General features: G+C 38.1%; 1 protein-coding gene across 9 annotated transcripts in view; it reads right to left on the reverse strand.

The window, feature by feature from the left end:
• The window catches only part of MPP7 (MAGUK p55 scaffold protein 7), a 158,197-nt gene that overhangs the window by 41,982 nt on the left and 89,151 nt on the right, over nucleotides 1-27,064 (reverse strand). For all 9 annotated transcript variants that reach the window (XM_052804997.1, XM_052804988.1, XM_052804979.1 and 6 more), the window contains 2 exons: nucleotides 24,451-24,531; nucleotides 5,458-5,589 (listed from right to left, as the gene is read on the reverse strand). In XM_052804997.1, the coding sequence (XP_052660957.1) occupies nucleotides 5,458-5,589; nucleotides 24,451-24,531 (213 nt within the window). The remainder of the gene's footprint in view (nucleotides 1-5,457; nucleotides 5,590-24,450; nucleotides 24,532-27,064) is intronic.

The following is a 27,064-nucleotide window of genomic DNA, read 5'->3' on the forward strand; positions in this document are numbered from 1 at the left end:
TCTTGTACTGTTGCCAGCCCTGCTTAAACTATGAGGTATATATAATCTGGCAAGAATTTCTCCTTATGAGATGTTCAGCTCCAGTACTTTCAGTTACATGTGCAGTGCAGCTCCTCATTTAGAGCTTTAAAAATGGAAGAAGGTTAGACTGGACCTTGAGAGCTGGAAAATATTTTCAGTGTTGCTAGCCAAAAGTGTAAGTTACCCTAAATGAGACATATACAGATGTAATAGCATAGCTCAGTTTAAAATACTTTTAAAGGGAAAAATAAGGAGTTTGGGAGCCATATGGTGATCAGACTAAGAAAATGTTTAAAGGTGTACTATGCAAAAGCACTAAAAGTAATACAAGGCTCTTTCACTGTTTTTGGGGGTTTTGGTTTTTTTTTCATTTTTAATGTAGTAACACTGATTGGTGAGCATCACTCAGGGTTTCACAGATGTGAGCTTTATTAGTTCTCCATTTATCTGCTGGTTCCAGAACATAAACATTATAAGCCTTTATTTTAAAGAAAGAAAGACTATATCAATATTACTACATCAGTAATATTTTTGCATACGTTTCTGTTAAACAAAAGCACATGCAGATGTTGAATGCAAATAAATACTTCAATAAGCCTTATTTGAATTCATTCTCTATTGAAAATGTAAATACAAATATCAGTTACCTACCTTATAGTGAAGAGTTATTTAAAAGTTGATGCCCACATACATGTAGACTATGCACACTAGAGCTCTGCCTAGACCCAAATTAATCCCCCCTGTAAAACAGTTGGGTTCATTCACTAACAAGAACCAAGCTACAGGGACTCAGAGTAAGAGGCGAGCAAGAGCTGTAGAATCTGCATGGGCAGAACATGTAAACGACTCCTTTAAATCACCACAATTAATTTCACCCAAGTTCAGCTATAGAAATCAGGTATCTAGTTCAAGCCAGGTGTCTAGGCTCCTGCTATAGTTAATGAAAAGAAATAGGCAGCTCTGAGAATGAATCATCCTTTCATTAAGGCAGGCATCTCAAATAGATGGCATGGTTCATTCTCTGGAGCTGCCTATTTTTCTCTTGACTATAGACACAGCATAGAGACTAGTTTTCAAATGGCTAAATTTATGTGAAATGAATCTGTCATGAAGAAGCAACCACCTTACCATGAATAAGCATCCTATTCAGAATAACTGCACGACATCTGTAACAAACCTGGAATATCATTTGGGAGCTGGAAGTAGTGAGAGGCCAGGAACTGAACTCCTGGTAGTGTGGTTGTACATCTCGGGTACCAGGAATGCTAACCAGGAACATGGCAGTGGCTAAAAAAGCCCATGAGAGGCAGGCATAAGTAAAAACCCTCAAAGTTATCTAATACAAAGCCTAATTATAGCCAGGTGAATTTTGGAATCTCTGAAAAGAGATGTTTCTACTTCTCTTCATGTAAGGTTCAGAGATGTTCTAAATTACTTTGTTCAGATAAAACCTCTTAACACAATTTTACCTTGCTTGAGTGAGACACTGCTAGAATGGCATTTGCTAATAGAGCATTTAGAAAAAAAACCAACTGTGGAAGGATTAACAAAAAGTTTAAATCATCTCTTCCAAAAAACTGGAGGAAAGTTCAGCACTGACTTCTGAACTGATGAAATCTGGCAAACAGAAGGCCCTCCCACAAACCATGTGTTTCCCTCTCCTTTGAGATGATTACTCCTGGGAACTCAGGCTTCATTAATATGAGATTAACACTGGCTCAGAACACCAGTGAGGTGCTTAACTCAGAGAAAAGCACGAACAAGTACAAGAGGAAATGTGGTGCAGTTTTATATAAAAATGGTCGCTAGATATATTCCAAAGAAGCTAAGAGAGTGCCTAATTTGCTTCACAGAGACTACTGTTGAAAGTCATCCAAAGGAGATATCCAATTCAAGAACATCCAGGGTTTGCAACTGATGTAAAGCTTACTGCTTTGCAGAAAAACAATCTCTACTGTTTGTGTACAAATAGAGAATGAGAATGTATCTGAGGTGAAATAAAAGCTCAAAGAGTTCAGTTATCTTCAAGTCAAGAAACCAGACAATCTCCATCCCAGAAAAAATATTGTATGGTCCCTCCAATCTCAAGCTCAGTAGCAAGAATCCTGATATAACGATGTAAGTGGAAGTCAGACTTTTTGACTAGAGAATAGTGAACAGATAAACTGAACAAGTAGAGACTCTTTGATCTGTACTAAGAATATCCAAGACTTTAGAACAAGCTCTGAAGGAAAAGCCATTAAAAAGACATGGCAATAAATAGAAAATGAAATTTTAAATAGTTTAGTAAACATAGATCATGGCATATCCTTTCTTAAGTAAAATAACTTCAGGAAGCATAAATGCAGTAGATCTAATATACCTAGTATAAACCTGTTTCTATTTATTCTCTCATGCCATGTTTTGGTAAGACATTATCTGAATTACTATCCATGTTTCTTCTCACCCCTTCCTAAGGGGGCGGGGGGGGAGCAGAAATCTGGGGAAGACAAAGACACAAATAATAGGTTTGTTATGTATTGTGGTGATGGTGTCATAAGTTGTCACTATAAATCTGCCACAAAGAAATTAATGTTTGATGTTAACATTAATAACGTTAAAATGGATTGAAGGTGGGTTATGGAAGAGGACGCTACACACTATTCTTCAAAGTCTTCCTGGAGATGAAGTAACATGCAAAACAGAACTCACTGTAAGCTCTTCTCCAACAAAAATAAAACATCAAGATAGGCTGGAGATTTGGAAAGACCACAAATACTCCTTTCCTGTACGGATAAGGTACAATCTTAGAAATGTTGGTTAAAGACCAGCTTTTGGAAGTCATTCAGGCCAATCTCCTACTCAGGGCAGGACACTACTGTCAATGCCAGATCAGGTCAGCCATTGCCTTATGGTATAGGGTGGACATTCCCCATCTCCGGTTAGTCTGCTCCAGTGCTGGACTTTGCACCTAATGAAATACTTCTAGTAATTCTCAAACTAAACCTCACAGGGCTGCAACTTGCCCTGTGTTTTAGCATCTTTCACTTCTGAGAAGGGTTTGACTCTACTGTCCTTGTGAGCTCCCCACTCTCAAGTAGTTGTAGGCTGCAATTAGCTCCCGCCCTTTGCCTCTTTCGAGTAATAAGTCTATCACAGATTCCATTATAAGGCTGTTTTCATCCTGGAAAATAAACTAAGCAGTCATAAACTGAAGAACTGAGTTCTCTCACATTTTTTATGTTTTCCATGGCTGCCATCCTGCCTAGTAAAAGAAAGTTCTAAAAAAACCCTCTCTGTTACCTCCTTAGCACAAAAGATGCACCTTTTAAGAGATTGTACTGGTTTTGACTGGGATAGAGTTAATTTTCTTCACAGTAGCTCATATGGTGCTGTGTTTTAGATTTGTGCTGAAAACAGTGTTGATAACACAGAGATGTTTTCATTACTGCTGAGCAGTGCTTGCACAGAGCCAAGGCCTTTTCTGCTTCTCACCCCACCCCACCAGTGAGGAGGCTGGGGGGGCACAAGGAGTTGGGAGGGGACACAGCCAGGACAGCTGACCCCAACTGACCAAAGGGATATTCCAGACCATATGACCTCATGCTCAGCATATAAAGCTGGGGGAAGAAAGAGGAAGAGGGGATGTTTGGAGTGATGGCGTTTGTCTTCCCAAGTCACCGCTTTGTGTGATGGAGCCCTGCTTTCCTGGAGATGGCTGAACACCTGCCTGTCGGTGGGAAGGAGTGAATTAATTCCTTGTTTTGCTTTGCTTGCATGTGCAGCTTTTGCTTCACCTATTAAACTGTCTTTATCTCAACCCATGAGTTTTCTCACCTTCATCCTTCTGATTCTCTCCCCAATCCCACTGGGGAAAGTGAGCGAGCGGCTGCGTGGGGCTGAGCTGCCAGCTGGGGTTAAACCACAACAGACACACAGGTATCTGGAAGAGTTTAGTATCCCACCAGAGTGAACGGGCAAGAGTGGAATTTGAGGAACAGTCCAAGGATAACCTTTAGTTTAGGCAACTCTATTTGTCCCTTTAGAGGGCTTAAAATCTCAAAAGCCGATGTATAATGTATCTCATATAGGTTTTCAGAAAATCTCAGTTTTATTTTTAGAGTTGCTATCTATCCAATCCACTTTGAGATACTATTAACTTACAGTATTTAACTCACACAAGTCTTAGTAGCAAATCACGTTTGAAACATGAAACTAGGTAAATTAATATTTTCTTAAGATTTTTCTGACAAATTCAAGAAAAAACAATAAGGGTGTTTTCATTAATACTAAAAATAAGCTACTCAATTAGAACTCATCTCATACTACATGTTCAAATTTCTTCACACCTTTCAGAATTAATACTCTTTCTGATACTAAATCCTAAAGTAAGTTCATTTTCTTCCTCAAAGAATTTCTGATTAAAAAAAAGACGGAAAGCCTAAAGCTGTGACTTAAATATTTAGGAAACAAAAAGGTTTAGTATGTTAAAACAAAGTAAAAACTTTCCATATGGTCAAACTTTTAATTATGCCCATGGGCACCTGCAGTGTCAATACCAAAACTTATTTCTTGTTTATTGATGCCAGAAATCCATCAAGAATAAGAGTGATAGTAAGATATCTACTGTGGGACAAGCTACCCCTGTACATCTAACAGAGGCATCGCTCTCCCACTGTCATCTCAAGTACAAAGTCACGGCTTTCTCTAAGTAACTTTGCAGATATTTCTTCAGGATTGCTATCCATTAAAACAAATATCCAGTATAACATAAAACAAAGCTCTTACTGGTTTGCAGGAGAAAAAGAATATAGTTAAATTTTATACAGGATGACTCCCACTCTACAGCAAATAAAAATAACCAAATCAGTAAAGCATTTTCATATTCTTGTAATACAACCTAGGTTTAGTCCTTTCATTTTTCCAGATATCCCCATGAAGATATTAACTTTCTAGTATTCATAATCCAAACTACAACAACAGACATCTTAAATTTGCCCAGGTTTCAGTTCAAGTATTTTAAAATATGTTTTTACGCTTTCTTTTCAGTGTATCAAAAGGTCACATTTTTTTACATGAATGCTACCAGGCACAGTTCAACACAAAGGTCAAGATTTCTTTGGGGATTCATTCTCCCTCTCTCATCTTAAAACAAGTTCATGATTCAAATTCAAGATAAAAGATGAATATATTATTGATGTAAATACTCAGACTGGCCCACATATATAATGCTCAAACACCATGAATGAACACATTCTTATTATTCATTTCATGTGCTTTACTAATAATGACTGTGAATGGAAGTCACAAGTGCATTATTGAATGTTATGAATAAACATGCATAATGTCCATCTATATACATTTCAAGTTAATGTCACCCATTCACATTCATAATCTGAACACTCCCCACCCTGCGCACAAACACAAAACCCCAAAACAAAAGACAGGGTTACCTACCAATGGTTCCCTGTTTTTGACGAGCCTGATTATTTTAACTGAATCTTCTTCCTCATCAATATCATCAGGCATGGGGGGCAAGACAGGATCGTAGTTCTTCTGAGCAACAGTATCATGTACAGAGAGCAAAGCCTGAAAACATTAATAGTCAGTATATTATTTGGCATCTGAAAAGTTTATGAAAGGCAAATAAGACGATATTATTTATAGCCTGACTCTACTACCGTGATGCATGTAGATTGAATATAATTCTTGTATACAATTTTAACACATCAAACTGATGAAACAACTCCATAAAGTATATGTTTTCATAAACACAATGTATGCATCTAGTAAATTGTGGATACAGAACAGTGTCTTCATACACATGAAAATACCAAGTGATTTGCACATTAGCTTGAAATTACAAGCATTATGAACAGGAGAAAACCTAAGTCTCCTAAAGTAAGAACATCATTCTACTTGTCCCAGATAAAAAGTTTCTTTGATAGAGTAAGCAGTCCTATAACACAAATGAGCAAAATAAGTATCTTCCAGTACTTCTGTTCAAGCATGAGATGCATGACATTAAGCTGTTGCCCAACTATTCCTTTCAGAGGAGCCCTGGAAGCTTACCTGGTTACTGGATCCCTATCATACTAGTTCCCTTTCATATGAGCTCCAAATTATCTTAGGAATTTTTAATTTATTGTGGAATTCATGATTGAGATTGAGGAACATACTGCTGAGACAATTTGGTTTAGGCAGGTGCTTATCAACCACCTGTCGCATGTCTTGCCTCCTTCCTTTCTCTGTTGGTTTTCCAGTTCATGCATAGCTTGAATAATAGATTTTTCAAAGAAAAGCCTAACAAAGCCTGACAAAGGGTTTAATCTTAAAAATAAAATAATCTATGAACTTGCAGAAATTAAAAAATCTTGAAAGTCAAAGGAATTTAAGAAGTTCATTCTCTAAGGTTCTAAAAAAAATCTCAGCTATAATATAAAATTCACAGCTTTTTCTAGATACAGAACTCTTAAAGTTCTATTTTAAAAAGTCTTCATTATTTGTAATACCTTTCAAACTGGTGAAAAATAGTTTAGTAATGCTTTTACTTTTGTAGTGAAAACTATGCATTATAGCAGGAATAACAGCAACAGCCATACATATAACTCTATATACTGCTTTCAGTTGCTTTTCAAGTAGTTGCTCCTAAATACTTGAATATTTTACATTTTGACCCGATATCTTTTCCCAAAGTGTCAATATTACAAAAGTTGTAGTCTGAATAGCAGAAGTAATTCACAAATTGATAACCTTCCTGACAATAAAAATAAAGCATTTTGGAAAATATTGAGATGTTTAGGATAAAGCAGAACACATCAACGTTCTTGACATGGATCATATCAGAATGTATCATATCAATGACTATAATAATGAATCTATTATAACAATTACAATAATGATTAAGAAGAAACACCTTAATAAAGAACAGAGAATGGCTACGCTTCTCTGATGCCAGTTTACTTGCTACTTAATAAAAGGCAGATAATATTTGACTGACTACACAAATGACCACAAACTGTATGTTCTCACAGATAATGCAAGTGTTTTACAAAAGCATGACACTTCCACTACACTATTCCGGGATTTTTTTCCTGAATGGAGGAGACTGTAACAACAGAAAACAATTTCCAGGCAATGCTACAAGCTATCATGTCAAAAGCAGAAAGCTAAGAGCATATGGTAATCTTGAAATTCTGAAGTTTAAATCTGAAGTTAGGTTTTCAACAAAATAAACACAGGGGAAGATTATGCCTGCTTCATGAGAATTTGCTATTGTTTTTCTAATTTCCATGCATATTGTACAATTTGACAGAAACATTTCAACACGCTAATTATTTCTGCTTTTCTTCCCAAGACACAGTTATGAATTTGTACTATTTAGCATGAGAAATTACCAGCTCCCTCCCACCAAAGATTAGTCTTACTTTAGATCTAACCTAAAAAGCTCAGGCTAGCAATTATAGTTCCTCCTGGAAATGTGTATTATGAAGCATTACATATGTAAAAGCCATGCAATCATAGAATCATAGAATCATTTCGGTTGGAAAAGACCTTCAAGATCATCGAGTCCAACCATTAACCATGCCCCCTAAACCATGCCCTGGAGTACCCTGTCCACTCGCTTTTTGAATATCTCCAGGGATGGTGACTCAACCACTTCCCTGGTGTCCTGGTTTCAGCTGGGATAGAGTTAACTATCTTCCTAGTAGCTGGTACAGTGCTATGTTTTGAGTTCAGTATGCGAAGAATGTTGATAACACTGATGTTTTCAGTTGTTGCTCAGTAGCGTTTAGACTAAAGTCAAGGATTTTTCAGCTTCTCATGCCCAGCCAGCGAGAAAGATGGAGGGGCACAAGAAGTTGACACAGGACACAGCCAGGGCACCTGACCCAAACTGGCCAACGGTGTATTCCATACCATGTGACGTCCCATCTAGTATAGGAACTGGGGGGAGTGGGGGCGGGCAATCACCGCTCGGGGGACTGGCTGGGTGTCAGTCGGCAGGTGGTGAGCAATTGCACTGCGCATCATTTGTACGTTCCAATCCTTTCATTATTACTGTTGTCATTTTATTAGTGTTATCATTATCATTATTAGTTTCTTCTTTTCTGTTCTATTAAACCGTTCTTATCTCAACCCACGGGTTTTGCTTCTTTTCCCCATTTTCTCCCCCATCCCACTGGGTGGGGGGGAGTGAGTGAGCGGCTGCGTGGTGTTTAGTTGCTGGCTGGGGTTAAACCACGACAGTCCTTTTTTGGCGCCCAACATGGGGCACGAAGGGTTGAGATAACGACAAACCTGACCAGAGCTTGTTAAAACGAATTTGTTATAAGCATTCATTATATCGGTCTAATAGTCGCTGGTCATTATGTTGATTTATGTGTTCTTAGAGTTGTTGCTCTGGTTTTTAAAATTCTGTTATGTATCACCTCGCTCGCTGTATGTAGTCCCTCTTCTGCTGCTTATCATCCGTGGGAGGTAGATTAAGGTTTTCGCTTTGATGTATTGTATAACACCGGTTTATGGTATGATAAAGTCGTCGGCTGTGGGATTAATCCGGTACTTGCACTCAGCATTGTCACCTTTATACTGTGGGAGCCATCTGTGGGAAACTATTAATAATTATACCATTTACCTTTCCTCCTTGGAAAACCAGTCTATGGGTGGGATACCTTTCTTCCCCTCTCCTTTCTCCTTCAGTCCAGCTACAATGGTGTTTGAGAATTTTGGAAAATTTGAATACTCTTGGGATGTTGGGACCAGCACGGTCCTAGCCCTACTGCTAGGAATTAGCATGCTTCTGAATGTGGTTCAGCTCTCGTTTAAGGTTAAACAACTATTTAAGAAAATCACCCAGAGATCTGGCCCAAGGCTGGGTAATTATGAGTGGCAGGGTGTGTGGGGTAGTATGGGCAAGTACCTAGAAAAGTGGGCACCTCCAATGTTTTGGAAATTCACCCCTGAACAAGTGCAGAATCCAGAAGAACTAGTAAAATATTTGGAAAAGGTATGCTGTCACCCCGGCAGCTCCAGAGAGATACAAATTACTGCAACGTGCTGGGGCCTGGCCCATGCCTATCGAGCCCTGTTCGACACCACTCAGTACCCTCAAGGGGAAGAGAAGGTCTCTGGACCTAACAACAAAACGATGAGCACTGCGGTCACTCAAACCTCGGCAACGGGCACTGCGGCCCCTCCAGCCCCGGCGACGAGCACGGCAGCTACCCAAACCTCAGCAAGGGGCACTGAGGTCCCTCCAGCCCAGCACTAGTTGCTGGCTGGGGTTAAACCACGACACCTGGGCAGCCCATTCCAATGTTTGACAACCCTCTCAGTAAAAAAATTTTTCCTAATATCTAACCTAAATCTCCCTTGCCTCAACTTGAGGCCATTTCCTCTTGTCCTATCTCCAGCCACCTGACAGAAGAGACCAATCACATGCAGTCCTCTAAAGATGTACATGAAATATCAAAGATATACTAAAACAAAAGTAGCGTTTGCTTTTACTTCAGGCTACTTACAGTTAAGACTTCTAAAACTAGTCTTCTGCAATTACGTTTTTCCACATAAAGCTAGGGCACATTCATGGACTGGTTCAATTTAATGAGGTTCTATATTGCAGTTTAAAAACAATCAGGCAGATAGAGAAAACAGATGAAAATAATCTAAAGCACTTCCAGAGTAAAAGGCAGCAACTTAAAACATGTTCAAAAGAACCCTTCACAGTGAAACTTGCAAAACAGATTCTGACCACTACTACAATGAATTATGCCACCAGTGTTAATAAGATACTTCCCTGCTTTGACTGCCAGACCAGGCTCCTGGACACTGCATGCAAAACAACGATGCAGCCCAAATATTATAAAGCAATGCCAATCAATGTCTGGTAGTTATGATGCTTTTCTTCACTCACAACTGGAACTTATCAACCGCTTCCCTCCTCCTCCCAAAAAACACATTAAACCACACTGTACTATAGTTTTCAATGTAAGATCTTTTCCCCAGACTCTAGTACTACTTTATCTCAGTGCAAAGATGCATATTTTAGGTAAGAGTATGAATGGCAGAAATTATGTGTCTTTTCTCAGTCAAGCTTCCTTCTGTCACCACAATCTTGTTTATGCTGTACGCTGAACATGCTAAGCTTTCTTTGCTGCTTGTCTTCCATCATTGCTTCTTTTAACACACCACTCTCTGTCTTCTGTAGTTGCTCTTGAAGTAGTCAGCAGCATAGAAATTGGGCAATAATTTATCTGCGAACAAAACTTATAAAGCCATTTTGATTTCACTTAAATGTATTCAACTAGAAGTGATCAGAGCCTGTTCTCAAGAGAACTTCCATATGTTTTGAATGTATGAAGAAATGACCATATTCACAGTGTAAAGGGACATTTCTTCAACAGCTTCTTTGTACTGTGCAATTAATATAATGTATGCTTAGTCCAAAAACTATGTATCAGACTAGACTTTTATAGAAAAGGTTGGGACTTTTTTAGAAGCAAACAAATTACAAGTGCCAAGAAATAAAACTTGGATCCTATGATGAATAAGATTTACCCAGAATAATTGTACAGTAAATGCACAAGGCAATGTAAGGGTAGTAACGTTCTCTTTTTGTATATAAGAAGTGATCAACTTACTTCCATGATACTAATTTTTACCTATCACAAGAAACTGCAGGAAGTGCAGATGAAAAAATATTTTTTTTTAATGTTTTGTTTTTGTTTTCAAATACACAGCTCTTCGGAACTATGCACGTATGATCCAAGATTTGGGTCATGTATATTTATGCACCTCTCGAGAAAAAGATTTTATTTCAGCTCTACGTTCTATGCTTATGATTCACTAATGTAAACACTGTCCATATTTAGAACTTGAAAGAAGGTATGATTCAAACTCCTGCACTACCTAAATATAAATATTGATGTTCAGCTAAATTCTTAGACATGATCTAGCTGGAAATGAATACTTTCATCAGACCTCTGAAATGTCTAATAACTAGTGCTGTATTTTTCATATTAAAGCTATCACTGATCCTTTCACAGTTTATAAATTGAAATTTTACACTATCAACTTACACAAAGAAAATCTGACATTGGAAACATTCAAAGTTCTTTTTCTTAAACTGCTCCGAAACTTTAAATGTTTATTTAAATTGAGAATGTTGTTAATGAAAACAGTCCTATATTTTGAAAAATGTGTATCATTTAACTACACTGACTACATTTTTGCTCCTCTAAAACAACGACAAATTTTATATTATTTTTTGCTTCTGTTTATATTTTGAGATCTGTAAGAGTAAAAATACCCCCAGTAGCCCCTGACTTGTGAACACAGCTCCTCATGTTTTTAAATTCTCCTTATTTAAAGAAAATATATATCTCAATTTAAGCCTTACTTCTCAGAAATATTTTGCATTTACTAGTCTAGAAAAACATTTTAGAAAACAGTAAGTTAAATAAAGAAGAAAGACAGAATGGACGAAGAAACAAAAGCCTGTTTCTTTACGGTACTTGAAAAAACCGAGATTAGAAAAGTAAATAATTAATAGTCAAGATTATCGACATAAAATTTGTAGGCACTCAAACCAACCTTTATGAAAGCCAACAGCTGCAGCAGACTGCGACACTGCCAACCCAGCTGCTGGTTACCTTGCCTATGGAGTAGATTACTGCCCTGGCAGCAGTCAGCAAAATGGAAGAAAATGGCCCATGACTTTGCTGTCCCAGTCCACAGCTTGGATCATTAGCACAGGCCACCTTCTCTGGCAGTTCAGCTTGAACTCTATCAATCAGGTGAGACAGAGACATTTTTCCACCTCTTTGCTTTGCTATGGTGACTGAGGCTGGCACAGAGAAGTTACACCGGAGGTGAAAAGTAACTTCATCAGCAACCACAGCAACGTGCCCCTGAACTCACCTGGCAGAGCTTGTCCTCCAGAGAGCTCTACCCCTATTGCGTTTTCCTTTGTGATAGGGTTACAGAAGAAATACAAAAAGACAAGCTAAAAATGTTGACTGAGAAAATTATTCAAGACTGGAAAGACTGATTTATGAGTAACTTGCATAAAGTTAAAATCAAGCAAGTGAAGTCATCCAGTGACAGATACCAAAGAAGGAAAGCTGAAAGAGCTGGGAGGAGACCAGACCCACTGAAGGAAAGACCATCAGAGCATCAAAATGGAAGGAGAAGCGTAAGAGATGTAACAGCCAAACGTGTGCAAGAATTTAGAAAGCGGGCGAATAAAATCAGCAGAAAGCTATAGCATAATGGTGATGGCATACAGGCTCTAGGGACAGAAAAGCAATTTGACTTGAGAACAGTTTGGAGAAGAAAGGAATAAAAATACAAGGTATTCAGAATCAAGCTGTACATTTAAGAGCAACTGGTAAACAGCACAAAATTTAACAGGGGAAAAGGGAGATAAGAATTTAGATAAGGGGGGGTGGGGGATAACAACCTTTCTTCTTCTACAGGAGAATTCATCTTTAAATCTACTATCTTGAGTACACAAGCTAGACTTTATATTGATGTACTGATGACTTCCACCTCCCTAATTCCACTCTCCAGCAAATGGGTGGTGAAGCAGCCATCAGAAAAAGGCAGCATATGGCAGTCTCTTTACCACCAAGACTACCTGCTAAAGGAGTATGTGCAACCCTAATCCTGTTGCAAGATAAGGGTTAACAAGATAACAACAGGGCAGGTGAGAACAGGCATCTCAACTACCAGATAAGAACAAGCTGAATTCTCCAGCCTGGCTAAAGCATGAAGCATAATCTAGAAGCAGAAGCAAGCAATAGAACTATAGGCAGGAGAAACCTGGTAGTGCTGCTGAAGCAACCAGAGGGTGGCTGGGATAACAGTGAACTGAATTTTTTTTTTGGCAGTAGACCCAGTGAGTGAGGCCACAAACTACAGTAAGCACCTATCAGGCAGAAAAGTAATAATGTTCCTTCTGAAGGTGCAATAATCTAATCACTTTCCTACAGAAATCTGAGATTTTTTGTTCTGAATAAAATTCCCAAGTTAAATATGTACACTACATAAAGAAATCAGTTAACTTCCAAAGAAATGAACACATTTTGCTACTGAAAATAGTTTACAGTATTCATTTGACATAAGCAAAAAATCTTTGACAGTAATGGTACGAAAAATGAAAAAATGTCCTTTAAATTAAGCATGATTTTCAGTTTGTAATCAGGAAACCAATGGGTGCACTGATTCATGGAAAAAAAACCAAATCAGGGTTAATTTACTTCTTTCCATCCTTCAAATATCATAGTTTTCCTATATATTCTCTGTAAATTCACTAGAAATGATATATTGTGTGAGAAGACAAGTTAGGTATGTACAAAAGAGAAAAAACATTCCGTGCTCGCAACCGTCCCATCTGTACTTAAACCAGAGCTGCCCTCTAGTTCAAGCTTGTCCAGCTGGCAATTAAATCCCCTTCTCTTCCAATTTGACTTTGGTGCAGCTGGGTCACAGTAGTGATTCAAAATACTTAAAACACAAACAGTACATGTGTGGGTTTGTGTTAATATCCACCATATATTAATGTTCTTAGCATAGCAACGTCTCAGTTGGATCAATATTCAGTATATATTACTTTTTCCTCTTTACTATGGTGGACTTTATTCATGTCTATATGAACTTCCTTTCACAAAAGGGTAATTTCCTTGCCTGAAAATGCAGTTTCTTGATTTCAGATTCACCAATCTGAACTGATGCGTTTACCTGCAGCTGGTAGCCAGACGGCAATAGCCAACAGAAAAGTCAACTTTCTGCATCTTCAGACTCCTGTTTCCTCTGGCTCATTGTTCGCAGCCCCGCAAGACGCTTCCAAAGTCGAACTATTCTCAGTGTTCACAGAAACACGCAGCCCGCCCGTGTCATCTGGTAAGGGTGTTAATATTCTTCCAGATGACAGCCCTATGTTTTCCTCAGTTGTGGATAATGGCAGAGTAAGCTCTGATTTTAGATCAATAGTGAAGAATCTGAACAAAGTCTCTCTTACATTCGCAACGCGATTCATGTAGCCAAAGTATTCTTGAATCTTTAAGCCCTATTTAAGTAACTTCCAAGAGCACAAATAGATGGTTTTCAGAGTGGAAAATGCCGAGACAGGAGTACTCTTCCAATACCTTGGCAATCCTTGATTGATTCCTTTTTTGAAGAAGTGGCAGCATCCTGACAATATTAAGGATCTACAGTGGCAGCATGCATCTTTTCTTGGTTGAAAACCACCTGAAGAGCCCCCCACCCCCCAAAGAAATCAAGTGAAAATATAAACTAAAGAAAAGTAAAAGCTGAGGTTGCAGTTGCCCTTTCTGAAAAAGTGTCTTTTAGAAATGACCCAGGCTTTATTTGACAGCAGCATGACGTCTAAAGTCTTAAAAAGAAAAGAAAAACATCTACTGATCCATGAGGTTAGAAGAATCTGGATATACTTAATTCCTCCAGAAAATAATAACATGTATTCATTTAGGATATGGAAGTCTTAAATTCAGCTACAGACTACTCATAGTACATGGACACCTAACTAAAAATATTGAACCAGTTTAGTTTTTAAGGTAATTACTTTTGCCTGCTTTTCCCATATTGAACACTAGTAGTATTTCTATATATCAATTGCACTTAATTCAGGTATCATTCTAGAGAACTTAAAAGCTGCAGTGAGTATTATCTTCACCATTATATATAAGTAAATCTTCTATAAGTACTTAATGAAGTTGTAACCAAAGAATTATAAAATACTAAAACAGATGTGTTGCAGTAGAATAAATCCTGCCTCTTAAATAGTAACATTCTTTCAAAAAGGCCAGAAAAATAGCAGGTATAAGAAAAAAAGCTTACAATTTTCTAAAATATTTGTGATAAGGATACTTATAGATTTACAAGTTACATAATCACGGGAAGAGAGTCTTGCCACTGACTAGAAACCCAGGAATATGCAGAAAGGGGAAAAAAAATGATTACAAGACCATACTGGACCACTATTGAAGATTCACCAATGAACTAGAAAAGAGAAGACTGTTGAATAAGTGTATGGAGAGTTCAAATAGAATACGGCCCAGCAAATGCAAAGGAAAAGCACCACTGAAGGAACAAGCAGCATAAAAAGATGACAACTAAAAAAGGGACTATTTATTTTGCATTGTGCAGTTTCTCCATTTTCACTAGCTGAATAGAATTGCTACTTGAATGGGATGTGATTTTATCCATAGTGATTTTTTCCTCCTCCTAAACTACCAGCTTTAGTAATGTTGCCAACTTTTACACGCTGTATGTGAATGCTATAGTTACGTGTATGCAATTCAACATTCTTACATGGGTTAGAGTTGGTTCCTTCATGTGGGAAAGTCTGTATATATAACCAAAGAATTTCTTTGATTTACTTTTCAAATCTTTTATTTTCTGCTGCCAATCTGCCTGGCTTCACTTTTGTTTATTATATCTATCACTTTGCTTATTATATGTTGGCTGCTAGCAAGCATTCTCATATCCATACATCTAAGAAGATTGACAGACAAGCTGTCCGTTGGACATCAGCTGAGTTATCACAAGACAGACCTGAGAGCGTTTCCAGGCTAACATGATGGTTGTTACATAAATATATTTGTGCAATATTCTTTCATCTCCTTTATATCTATGCTTATGATATGTTGTATATTGTTCTATGTATGCTCTGTCAGCTCCTATCACATTAAGAGAGTGCCACAACTGCTTTCTGATTTTCTCTGCCTGTCAGATGTGAAAAATCAAGGCTTTCCTTGCTGTTTTTAAAAGGACTATTTTGCTATTACATATTTGTTTTACTTGCTCCATTCCAGTAACATGAACATTCCAAAAATAAAGACAGCAACGTATTCTCCCAGCAGTCCCCACCCCAAAAAAGTTTTCTGTAAAAGCCTCCTTTAAATTCCAGGTGCAAGCAGAAATGGAAATAGGAAGTCAAGGTCTAAAGCTGAAAAGAGTTAAGAATCAAATCTGGTTTTCCTCTAACAAGGTTGCCAAAGTGCATGACGGAGGGCTTCTCAAAGTGGCAAACAGTTCAAAGGCAGGAAACACTGGGCAGAACGATCTCATTCTCTTGCCAACAAAAGTCTCCCCAGCACTGTCTCCTCTCCCCCAGCTTCATGGCTGGTATGCTCAGAACATCTATGGGCTATCCATCAACCAATGTTATCAAACAATCAGCGCTGTGGTCCTTGTTTATTGTTGCAGTAATTTGCATATGTTACTTAAGGGGAAAATAAATATTTCTCTCTCACTGCTGATACTTTACAGCATACCATCCAAAATCAAGCAGGCTCTTGCAGATTTACAAATTAATGGCATCTGATTTTGCAAATGAGGATTATGTAGGCAACTTTTCAGTTAACATATGAAGTACAGTGTACTCCAGCTCACCCTATTAATAAAGTTAAACTAGTTTGTACAGTAAAATCTCTTAATGTAAGAGCACAACTCTTATAACCATCCTACCAGCAAACCTCAAAGACCACTGATGACTAAAGTTATAAATCATGGGAAATTATGCTTCCTGAACAGATACTGTAGTTTGTGTTACTATGTGTGAGCATGAATATTTCATAAAGAGGAGGAGAATAATCTCCCAGGACATGAGCAAAACCAGAAAACATTAGCGCATTCGGGAAGGCAGGTCTCTAAAGGAACAGGGCCAAAAGATCCTCCAAGTGTCTGGGATACAGTAACAGCCCAAATGTAGCTCAGATGTTAACTGACCTGAAATTTGTATTTGGGTTCTCCAGATGCAAAACCTGAACAGTTGTAGGCAAATCCCAACAATTTCCAGTGGAAAATGTTGACTTTGCAGAAACCACATATTTCAATGAAAAAGCCCTGATGGAAAATCCTCAGCAAATCTAATTACAAAGGAAATATTGGAAAGAAGACAAAGTTTAGATTAAGATTTTTTTTAATTACATGTTACAAGAAATACTTCATGAACTTTTCAAAGCAAAACCAGATTTTGTTTTATATTATTATAGCCCAATATTTCCTTTGAGTGCTTTGTATGTTAAAGTTCTTGTAGAAAAATGCCTCCTGTTTCCTGCACAGTAAATTACATTGTCAATTTTTGCCAGTGACTGTAAGGCAGCTTTACAAGGCTCTGCTGATAAAGGCTTAGAATGTTTGGTTTTTTAAGAGAACAAGTAGCACTTTGATCAGAACAGTCTATTAGGCCACTGTACAAATCTAGTAAGCCTCAGATGGCAGGGATGATGGCATCGGCAGTTGTTTATCAAATAAAGGCTAGCATTTATTTAGCTATTGAACAAACTTCCCAGTAAATACAAAAAAAACAGAACATAAAAGGTATGCTTCAAGCTAAAAGAAGCACTATTTCTTTTTTTGAAGAAACCTAAACGAACGTAGGAAACATTTATATGAAGAACAAAGTGCCCTGGCTTCATTATCTGCAGTTTTAGTTTTGTTTAACTCATGGTTCTATTCTGAAAGCAAGCCAAGGAGGCACTTATTAGATTAAAATGTTCACAAATGCAAATAGTTTATGTTTTGTGAAACTGTAAGTCAAGCACTCCTCAAATGAATTGCAAATAAAACAGCAAGCATAAATCCTATTTACAATTTTTTTGTGTATGCATCTTTGCCATTTGAAAGCAATTTAAAAAAATCAGAAACAACTTAAAGAATCTGTATTTTCTCTGAACAGCAGCACATTGAAGTTGTCCATGGATAAGTTAATCTGAAAACATTCCCAGTCACACGAGAGCAGTTTTCCCTTCACTCTGCAAGTTATCTTAAAATTACTTCCAAAATTCTATTCATTCTACGGTAATGAAAGAGAAGCCAAGAAAAATACTTCAAGTATGTCCACTGCTTGTTGCCTCTATGGCTACAGGTACAGTGCGCAGAGCGATCCAAATACTTTACATTCTTGTGTACCATGATGCACTGAAGTCATTCACAGTCCTGCCTTGTGCCCTTGTTTAGGTACCTGGTTTATGTTTCACACTAGCAGCTGGCAAACCTTTCAGCACACATAAACAGAAGATAAACTCTGCTGAAACAGGCAGAACCACCCCTGGCATTCTTAGGAGGTTAGAAAAGCTTAATTTCCTCTGGGTCTTAAGAGGTATAAACATCCTTCAGAATAGTTTTAGCACAGTGGCATAAGCTTTTAAAATAATTATTGTTTTGCCCATTACACCAATGACCACAAAGGATATATTTCATATGAATTTAAAACATGCTAAATTTACCCTAATAGGGATTAACTTCAAATGGTAAATTGCTCATTTCAATATGTAATGATCAGGAATGTAACCGCTGTTATAAACATGAAGTTAAGAGCTAGTTAGATCTGAATAATATAACCCGAGCCTGTCTCAAAGTTAGTATAATTGGGATAACATCATTCAATGGACTAAAAGAGGTCCATTCTTGTTATAGTTTTTTTTGTTTACAGCCACACGAACAAAATAAGTGCCTAAAATTGTAATTCCTATAGTTAATTGTTTTAGTTTTGTAGATTTCAAATAATTCTAAAAATAAATAACAATTATGCTCTTGAGCTATGGCACTGTCCCCAAAAGAACACAGCTTTTTCCAGCTTGTTAGAAAAGGAACTGAGAGCTACTATTCAAGAAAGCTTTTTAATTAAAAGTGGAAGAGAATTTGGAAGCTTTAAAGTCTTTCATTCTTAGTTTGATCATCTGTCATATTTACTACACCTCCTTTCTTACAGTGCCTGTCACTGGGGTTCTGCCCCATCACTGACAGAGTAACTCTGCTGCCCGCTTCCCTTCTTCCCATTTGAGTCCCTACTGACAGATAAGACGATTTTGCTAACTTGTGACATGTGCATTAAAAATCCAGAATTAAATTCCCTTTTAGATATATTTTGTGTTAACATCTTGAATCTTAGTCGTCCTATTATATATTCCAATTTATACAATTGCATAACAATGAAAAATATTTTGTCTCTAGATAATGTAGCTAATTTAAAAAAAAAAGTGTAGTGCTCTCAGACAATAGCAATACTTCCAGATTCATAAAAAGCCAAGTTGGGCTATAAAGACACCTCTCTCAATTGCACTGGTGCCTACCTGATGCATCATAATTTTTAAAATCTTTGTCATTATTTTCAAAATTCTGTACAACTCCCCTCTTCACATACATTCTGTTTTCTGTCACATAAGTTCTTTAAATTTCTCCAAATTATAAACCATTAAAGCTGAAAATACTTATTTCTTTATGCTATTATTCATATTTTTTACAAAAGCACACACAGGAGTGTCTTCTCTTAAATCAGAAACATCATTTCCTCATGTATATCCCCACTATATATTCTAGTCTTCATGTTATAGAAAATATAAAAAAAATTAAGTCTCCTGTAAGAGAGATGTTTAGCCTTGTCCTGGTTTTGGCTGGGATAGAGTTAATTTTCTTTCTAGTAGCTGGTATAGTGCTATGTTTTGGGTTCAGTATGAGAAGAATGTTGATAACACACCAACGTTTTCAGCTGTTGCTAAGTAATGTTTAGACTAAGTCAAGGATTTTTCAGCTTCTCATGCCCAGCCAGCAAGAAGGCTGGAGGGGCACAAGAAGTTGGGAGGGGACACAGCCAGGGCAGCTGACCCAAACTGGCCAAAGGGGTATTCCATACCATAGGACGTCATGTCCAGTATATAAACTGGGGGGTAGTTGGCCTGGGGGGATTGCTGCTCGGGAACTAACTGGGCATCAGTTGGTGAGTGGTGAGCAATTGCATTGTGCATCAATTGTTTTGTGTATTCCAATTCTTTTATTATTATTGTCATTTTATCATTGTTATTATTATCATTATTAGTTTCTTCCTTTCTGTTCTATTAAATTGTTCTTATCTCAACCCATGAGTTTTACCTTTTTCTTTCTGATTCTCTCCCCCATCCCACGGCGGGGGGCGGGGGGGGGGGAGTGAGAGAGCAGCTGAGTGGTGCTTAGTTGCTGGCTGGGGTTAAGCCACGACAAGTGTTATGTCAGGCTTCATATGTTGCGTATTTACAACATACATTAAGTAACTTTAATGTTGTCATTAGACAAGGAAGCTAAGGGACATTTCTTCCTTTCTTTTACACATGGAGAACAGTGTATTACATAAGTTCCTCATTGTGTTTCACTCAAACACGTATAAATCATATAACTTCAGTGTAAATGTAAATCCATGAACAAAACTGGAATGTAAAACCCAAACTGCGTGAAAACACAAACCATCTTCTAAATGCTTCCTCCATAAAATAAGCAAAGTAAGCTTGAAATAGGGTTAAAAATAATCTAATTCATGGTTACACCTCAGGAATTATAAAAGTCTTAAAAAGTCATTCCAGGAACTGAGGAAAAACCCAGGAGTGGGTGCAGTACCCAGTCCCACACAGGCCAGGAATTACCACCTTCAAATACAGCCCATTAGCCTGAATTATACGGAATAAAACCTTCCACACAGCACCACAGTCCTCCCTCCGTTCCTTGTTCATGTGAGGTTATAACAGACGTACCACACTAGCTAACACTTATAATGGAAACAGTGGTAGCACTACACAGATTATCTAATATGCAATTAATTTAAAGCACCAGCGTCTACATTGAACAAATGGAAAGGATTAAAAAACAGCCTAAACACCCCTCAGAAGAAAGGCCAGCAGGCAGGGTCTGCACTTAGCAAGTTTTGTGCAGGTGCATCAAGCTCTTGTCTGCCTTGTGGGACCGGAGCAGGAAAGGGGAAGACCTGGTGATGCTGCCAGCACACAGGCTTTCCACAGCCTGTCCCACTGCAACACAGAAACCGTCGGTGAGTGCTGCTGCTACAACACCCGGGAAACGCGGACAGCAGTGGAAGACAGAAATTTCACTTTCAGAAGTCTAAAATATGTTTACAGAGAGCTACGGCAGGCGGATCCAAGCCTGATCAGCCAGCATTTCAAATCACCCAAGCACGTCCTCGCTTAGGTCCAAACACCATTCAGACTAGAGCCACGCAGCACTGCCCACAGGATGGCCTGGCCTGACCGTGAATCTATATATCTTAATGCTTTGTATCTTTAAGGTATATATTTTATTGCAACTTGATAAACCCAACCAAACAAAATCTCCACATACCTCACAGCTTTAAAAAACCCAAGCACAGCAATATAAGTTTCAGTACATCTAGTTCTGGTTATTTACCATCATTCTAACTCTAACATGTTAAACTCTTAAGCTGCTTTTTAACAGCCAACTCAGCAGACCTTTTAAACTTGCATACGTATACCCTGGAAGTGTAAGCGTTTATTAACAGTTATCTTCCTCAACTGATAGCAAACATTTGATTGCACACTTGTGGTTATGACGGAGAAGGGCTGAAGATACGCATTGCTGTACTTAGGCTTTCTGAATGAGAGATAACAAGATACGTTTCAAAGAGCTAATTTCTAGTCTGCTTAAAAACCAAATACCGCATTCAACTGGATTTGGGTTCTCAGGTATGGAAATACTGTTTTACTTGTTGATATCTTTAACAAGGTATAGCAGGATTACAGAATGTAAACTGTAAGTCTTTATTCAACACTGGAAATTAAAAACAATAGATGTGGGTGGCCTGCATCCATGGGACTCTGCAATTATATTTTAAATCTAGAACGCAAATGCAGTATCTCACACACAGATAAACAAATCCACTTGATTTCCCAGAGCTACGTGCTCTGTTCTACTTCCAGAGTTCTGCTTTAATTAGAAAAGATAAACCACAACCATTATTAGTTCATTTAATTATGGTAAAGGTTGCTACATTTTAGAGCAGGAAAAAAACCACTCAGTGTAACTGGATACTGCGTCCAGTTTTTAAAAGACTAGAAATGCCCAATTTATTTTTTTCCAAAAGAAAATGCACCTCACAAAACCTTGGAATGACTTTTAGGACATTTTGAAAATCTCAGGTCTGATAAATATAACTGCCTCAGAGAAATTATTTTCTTCTTTAAAACATTTCTCTATGGATGAAAACCATGAACACCACAAACTTGTCAAAGCTTTACTCATTAGATGCAAACACTTAGAAATATATTCAACAAAACAATTTTGTAACACAAAATGAAAACACAGAAATAGTCATCTAATCAGACAGTTGGTGGAAACCTCTCCCAGCCTTTTTTGGCATGTTAACCAAACCTGCGAAGTTATAATCACCTTGCTAGTCCTGTTCATTTACACCACCAAACTTGTGGAAGTAGTGATATAGTGCAGTAAACTAATCCTAACCATCCTTCATCATGCCATGAACATTAGAGCAGAGCTGTAAGGAAAGTGGAAGCTCTCCTGCTGGCTCCAGCTAACACTGCAGTTACAAGCCAGATCAGGAGAGGAAAGTTTCCCCCTCAGAATAACATACAGGCAGTTTAAGTCAATCCCAAATTAAGGCATATACAAGTTTTTAGATAAAGCCTATGCAACATCATTGGGAAAGACGAATCAGTTATCCCAAGTAATTTCAGATGTGAGGGAAAGAGTTTTTCTAGACATCATTTTGCCCTATGAATCTAGAAGGAAAGAAACAAACCCTCTCCAGCCATCAACCTAATAGTGAAAGGCTAGAAAATCTTATGCAATGTACAGCATAAGCTCAGATACAGCTGAACAGACTCAAGGGCATCTCTGGGGAGGAACTGGAAATAGTCCCAGCAACTTACTTCCTTTCCTTTTCTGCCCAAGACAGAGCAGGGGAAATCCACAGAAGAATCTCAACTAAAACAGTCTCTGACCAAATGCAGTACACCCGCCTAGTCAACGTGATGGAGGAGGGAGCAGTGATAATTTACCACCTCTCCCAGGCATGTTTGCCATGAGATGGCAGATGGAGAAGATAATGGATAGGCAAAAATGTCACGCATACTGTCAGTTCTTTCCCCTAACTCACACAAACACCTGCGAGCTATGCAGGGCAGGGAAACATGCACCCTTGTGCAGGATTAGGCAGTCTGGCCATGCAAAAGGCTTGGTACCCTGCAGCTGGCCATCTCCCCCTGCAGCCAAGACAGACATTTGCTAAGTTACTGCAGTTGTTCAGTCACGCTGGGGGTAAGGCACTTGTTTCCCTGAAATTCCACTAAGATTATCGCATTGCATTTAACTGCTTCCAAAGGAGGGAGAGAGAGAGGGAGGAGGTTGGGGGTGGGGAGAGAAAGAGAAAGCAAGAAAGGGAGAGGGAGAGATGCAGTTGTGGCAAACAAGCTGTCTTCAGGCTCAATCCACTAAAACTTCAGAAGTATGAAACACACATGGACAGTCACTAAGGAAATACCTACAGTGAAGCTCAGGATCTCTGCAATTTGGTGCACCAACAGTTCCTCTTGTAATATGCCATTGGCATTGCTTACCCCTTCAGAGAAAAAGTTTGTCACTTTGCAAACTATGGAATAACCAACTGTGCAAAAATCTTTAAAAAGGAGGCATAATTGATCTTTAAAATTTTGTAGCACTTTGAAGATATAATAGTGTCTGAGGTTTTGAGATCAGTGTTTTAAAGGGAATACAAAGAAGCAACTGTCTTAAAAAGAGCTCCTTTCCACGCTACAGTTTTCCTCTAAACTTATCAACTGCTGCATTTAATTACCATTGCAATATGCATCTACAGCACTAAGGTCTTCCTTCTCTTTAGAGTGGAAAAATAATGTGATAGTGTGCATTAACAATGATACACAGGGGAGATTCTGACTGGATATAAGAAAACCAGTTTTTACTAGGAGGATAATTAGGAATTGGAAGAGGCTGCACAGAACGTGTGTGGAATGTCTGTTCCCAGGCATTTTAAAGATCTGGTGGGAGAAAGCCCTGAGCAAGCTGCTCTGAACTCAGTGTTGACCCTGCTTTGAGCAACACATTGGACTAGACAACCTCCTTCCAACCTGAGTGATGCAATGGTTCTATAGCCTACTGTCAGATAAGGTATCAAGTTCCCCAAAAGCACCACAGAGAATCCCAGGAGTTTTGCAGAAAGTTTTCAAAATTAGATTTTTTTTTTTTTAAATAATATCCATCAGGAATTTTGTTGAAAGTACCAGGTTGCGCTACTTATGCACGGTGCAATTAAATCAATAGTATGACTGAAAACCTTTTAGTAAAAGCACATTTGTAATAAATTTATTAAGCACATGCAATACAAGTTAGCAAAAGACAAAAAAAAAATCTTGTATCTACTTTTTGGAATATCCACTGTAAGTATCAATGGCTTTCCACTGAATTCCTTTTATAAATATCAGTTACAGCATAATAATTTACGGGCAACATTAAATGTGTTTCTTCATAACAGGTATTTCCGATTAACATTGCGACTTCTCTTAAAAGCACACATATTCGTTAAAGCAGACAAACTCCCCCACAGCCCAGGGAAGCAGATGCAGACACCCATGCAGAAAGCACTCTGCAGGTGCAACACATCCTCACCTTGAGATTGGGTTTTGAGAGGAGTTTCAACAGTTCTCTGATCTCACTGCTCAGTGGCTTGCTCTGCAGCTCCTCAGCCAGCTGGGTGGGAGATGGAATCGACACAAAGACCATTAGCAAAGCGTTGTTTTACCCAGTGCATCAGTGACAACCCAGAATCTATCTTGTTCAAGGTTATTACTTTCCAGTGTGTTCAAACAGAAGCCAGCATGAAGAAAAACACCATCAATCACCGCGCTTCTTTTTCTGGCCCTCGGTGGACCAGATTTAAGCCAGGCCTTTTGGCTCAGTTTAACACAAGTAATCATTTCTGGCAAGGGTGCAGCCAGATCACATTCTGATTTATAGCAATGGGGGCAAATCCCAGCACTTCATTTAAGTGAATGGTCCTTTGCGTGCAGACAAAGGACTGCTTGTAAAAATGACTGGATCAAACTTTGACACTGTCTATAAAAAATAGTTTTGAATGAGGTGGTGAAATCCACACTGCTTCCAAAAACCCACAGTAGCTGTGCTGTTTAGGACTGGGATAAGAAAGCAAAGTGCCCCTACAGTGCAAGCAATCTGAACCTTTTATTATGTTTACACATACACTGGAAAGAGCTTGTTAAACGTGAAGCGGGTTAATCATAATATCATTTATAACAGGTCATCAGCAATTCAAGCCCCTAAAATGCACAAACTACGTCCTAACAACAAGATCAGTAATTTATGTTTGGTTATACTACAAAATTGTGGCTTGGTGAACAATAGAGCAGCAGTCTAACGATTAATCCCACGGCTATTTGGCTCACGTCTTGAGTTTTTCTTATCACGACATTCTCAACTAATTTGGACTCAAGAGGCATATTTTACTGCAGGATTTCAGACTCGAACTATTTTTCCAGAAGAAGGAAAAGGTAAAACATATTTCACAACACTGAACTTTAGTTTAAAATTCTGAAGCTACATGGCTCGTAATCCAAAACGTGATTTCAGATAATCACTTATTTTCTTTGCATTAAATCAGTATCATAAAAATGTCTCAAAAAAAGATTGGTTATTTGCAGCAAGTAATTTTATTCGTCTGGCCTAATTCTAAATCCGTACTTTCATTCTGTATACATTTTCAAGATAAATGGATAGAAGTATATTTTGCATAATTATATATAATAGACTAATTCTAGAAGCAATTATAGACATCAGACATGATTTTAATTTTTTTTTTTAACCTTCAAATTAATAGAGGGGTAACAGGACTAAAACAAAAATTAATCACCTACAGTCCACGGCCTTTTAACTATAATTCATAGATAAAAAGTCCATCAAATACATCAATGCTAATCTTAACAATACTTGTGTCTTAATACTGAAAGATTAGAAAATGATCTCTGTAGGAAAGGTCAGAATGAAATATTTTAGGCACATAAAGCCAAGTTTTGAGGTAGTCTGACTGCAATCTAGCCTGCATGTTGTACGGAAAAGCTCTGCAAAGCTGAAAATAATCTGTGATAGGAATGACAGCAGGTATATGACACAGGTTCCCCTTGGTTCTCTTTTAATTCCTTAGCTTGTACTATGCATCACCTAGAAAATAAAATCTATTCATTCGTGTTTCACTGATGAAGAGTAGTAATCACTCAGTAAGAATGACTGGTTCAGCATTTCTCTCTCAGATGAATTGTGCACAAGCATCTATTAACTTCAGCAGAATTGGTGTTTGCTTTGGTGGTGCAAATGTAAATGCAGGTGCATAAGGTTTAGAACAGTGAGAAACAGAACATTTTGTTATTGCTTTAATAGACTTTTAAATCTCATAATTTAGAAAATATTTGTTCAGAGATGAAACAATTAAAAATGTTTTCACTCATATAATTTACAAGGTTTTCCCAAATATTTCCATAAAAGTCTTAAAGGCACATGTAACGCCCCATAATAGAAGAGGAGGAGGAAGACAAAGATTGATAGAGGAGGAGGACGACAAAGCCATGTTTCCAGATTAGGAAACAGCACCAGAGCTGCTTGTTGTGCTTCTAGGAGTTTTGGACCAGATTTTTAGTAGTTGTTGAAGTGCTGAGATTTGTGACAGCTACCAGCAGAAGAACAAACTATATGGAATACCTTGGGCACACTGATACTGTGCGAATCACCACCTATGCCAAAGACTGCAGGAAAAGCTGTCTGAGAACCTCTTCTACAATTCTCTGTTGAGGGAACCGTAACATTTCACCAAGTTCTTTATGAAGAGCTGCCACTATAGGGAGGGGAAGACAAACCAGGGGAGAGGGGCAGATGTGGGGTGAGGCGGGCGAGATGAGGACCAGTGGGGCCTGGGGGTTTAAAGCTTCTGGAGAAAGTTCTGAAACTTCTTTTGCCAGAACAGCCTTTCTAATAACCTAGAGGCCTTATTTGCTGTATATACCTATACTGCCAGCAATGTTTAGAACATTTGCATGAAAGCAAGAGTCCTACATCAGACACTGCTGCTCCAGAATAAGAGGCAAACAGAATCTCTGATGGGAAATTCAGCCTAAAAGTCACTGGGGGTGAAGAGAGAGAAGGTATGGCAGCTAGGAAAATGAAAATGTTTAGAAAAGAAGCCTCACCACTATTGTTACCTCTAAAATAGCTTTAA

The sequence above is a fragment of the Harpia harpyja genome, chromosome 1, assembly GCF_026419915.1.
Source record: "Harpia harpyja isolate bHarHar1 chromosome 1, bHarHar1 primary haplotype, whole genome shotgun sequence".
In the NCBI taxonomy this organism is placed as follows: Eukaryota; Metazoa; Chordata; class Aves; order Accipitriformes; family Accipitridae; genus Harpia; species Harpia harpyja.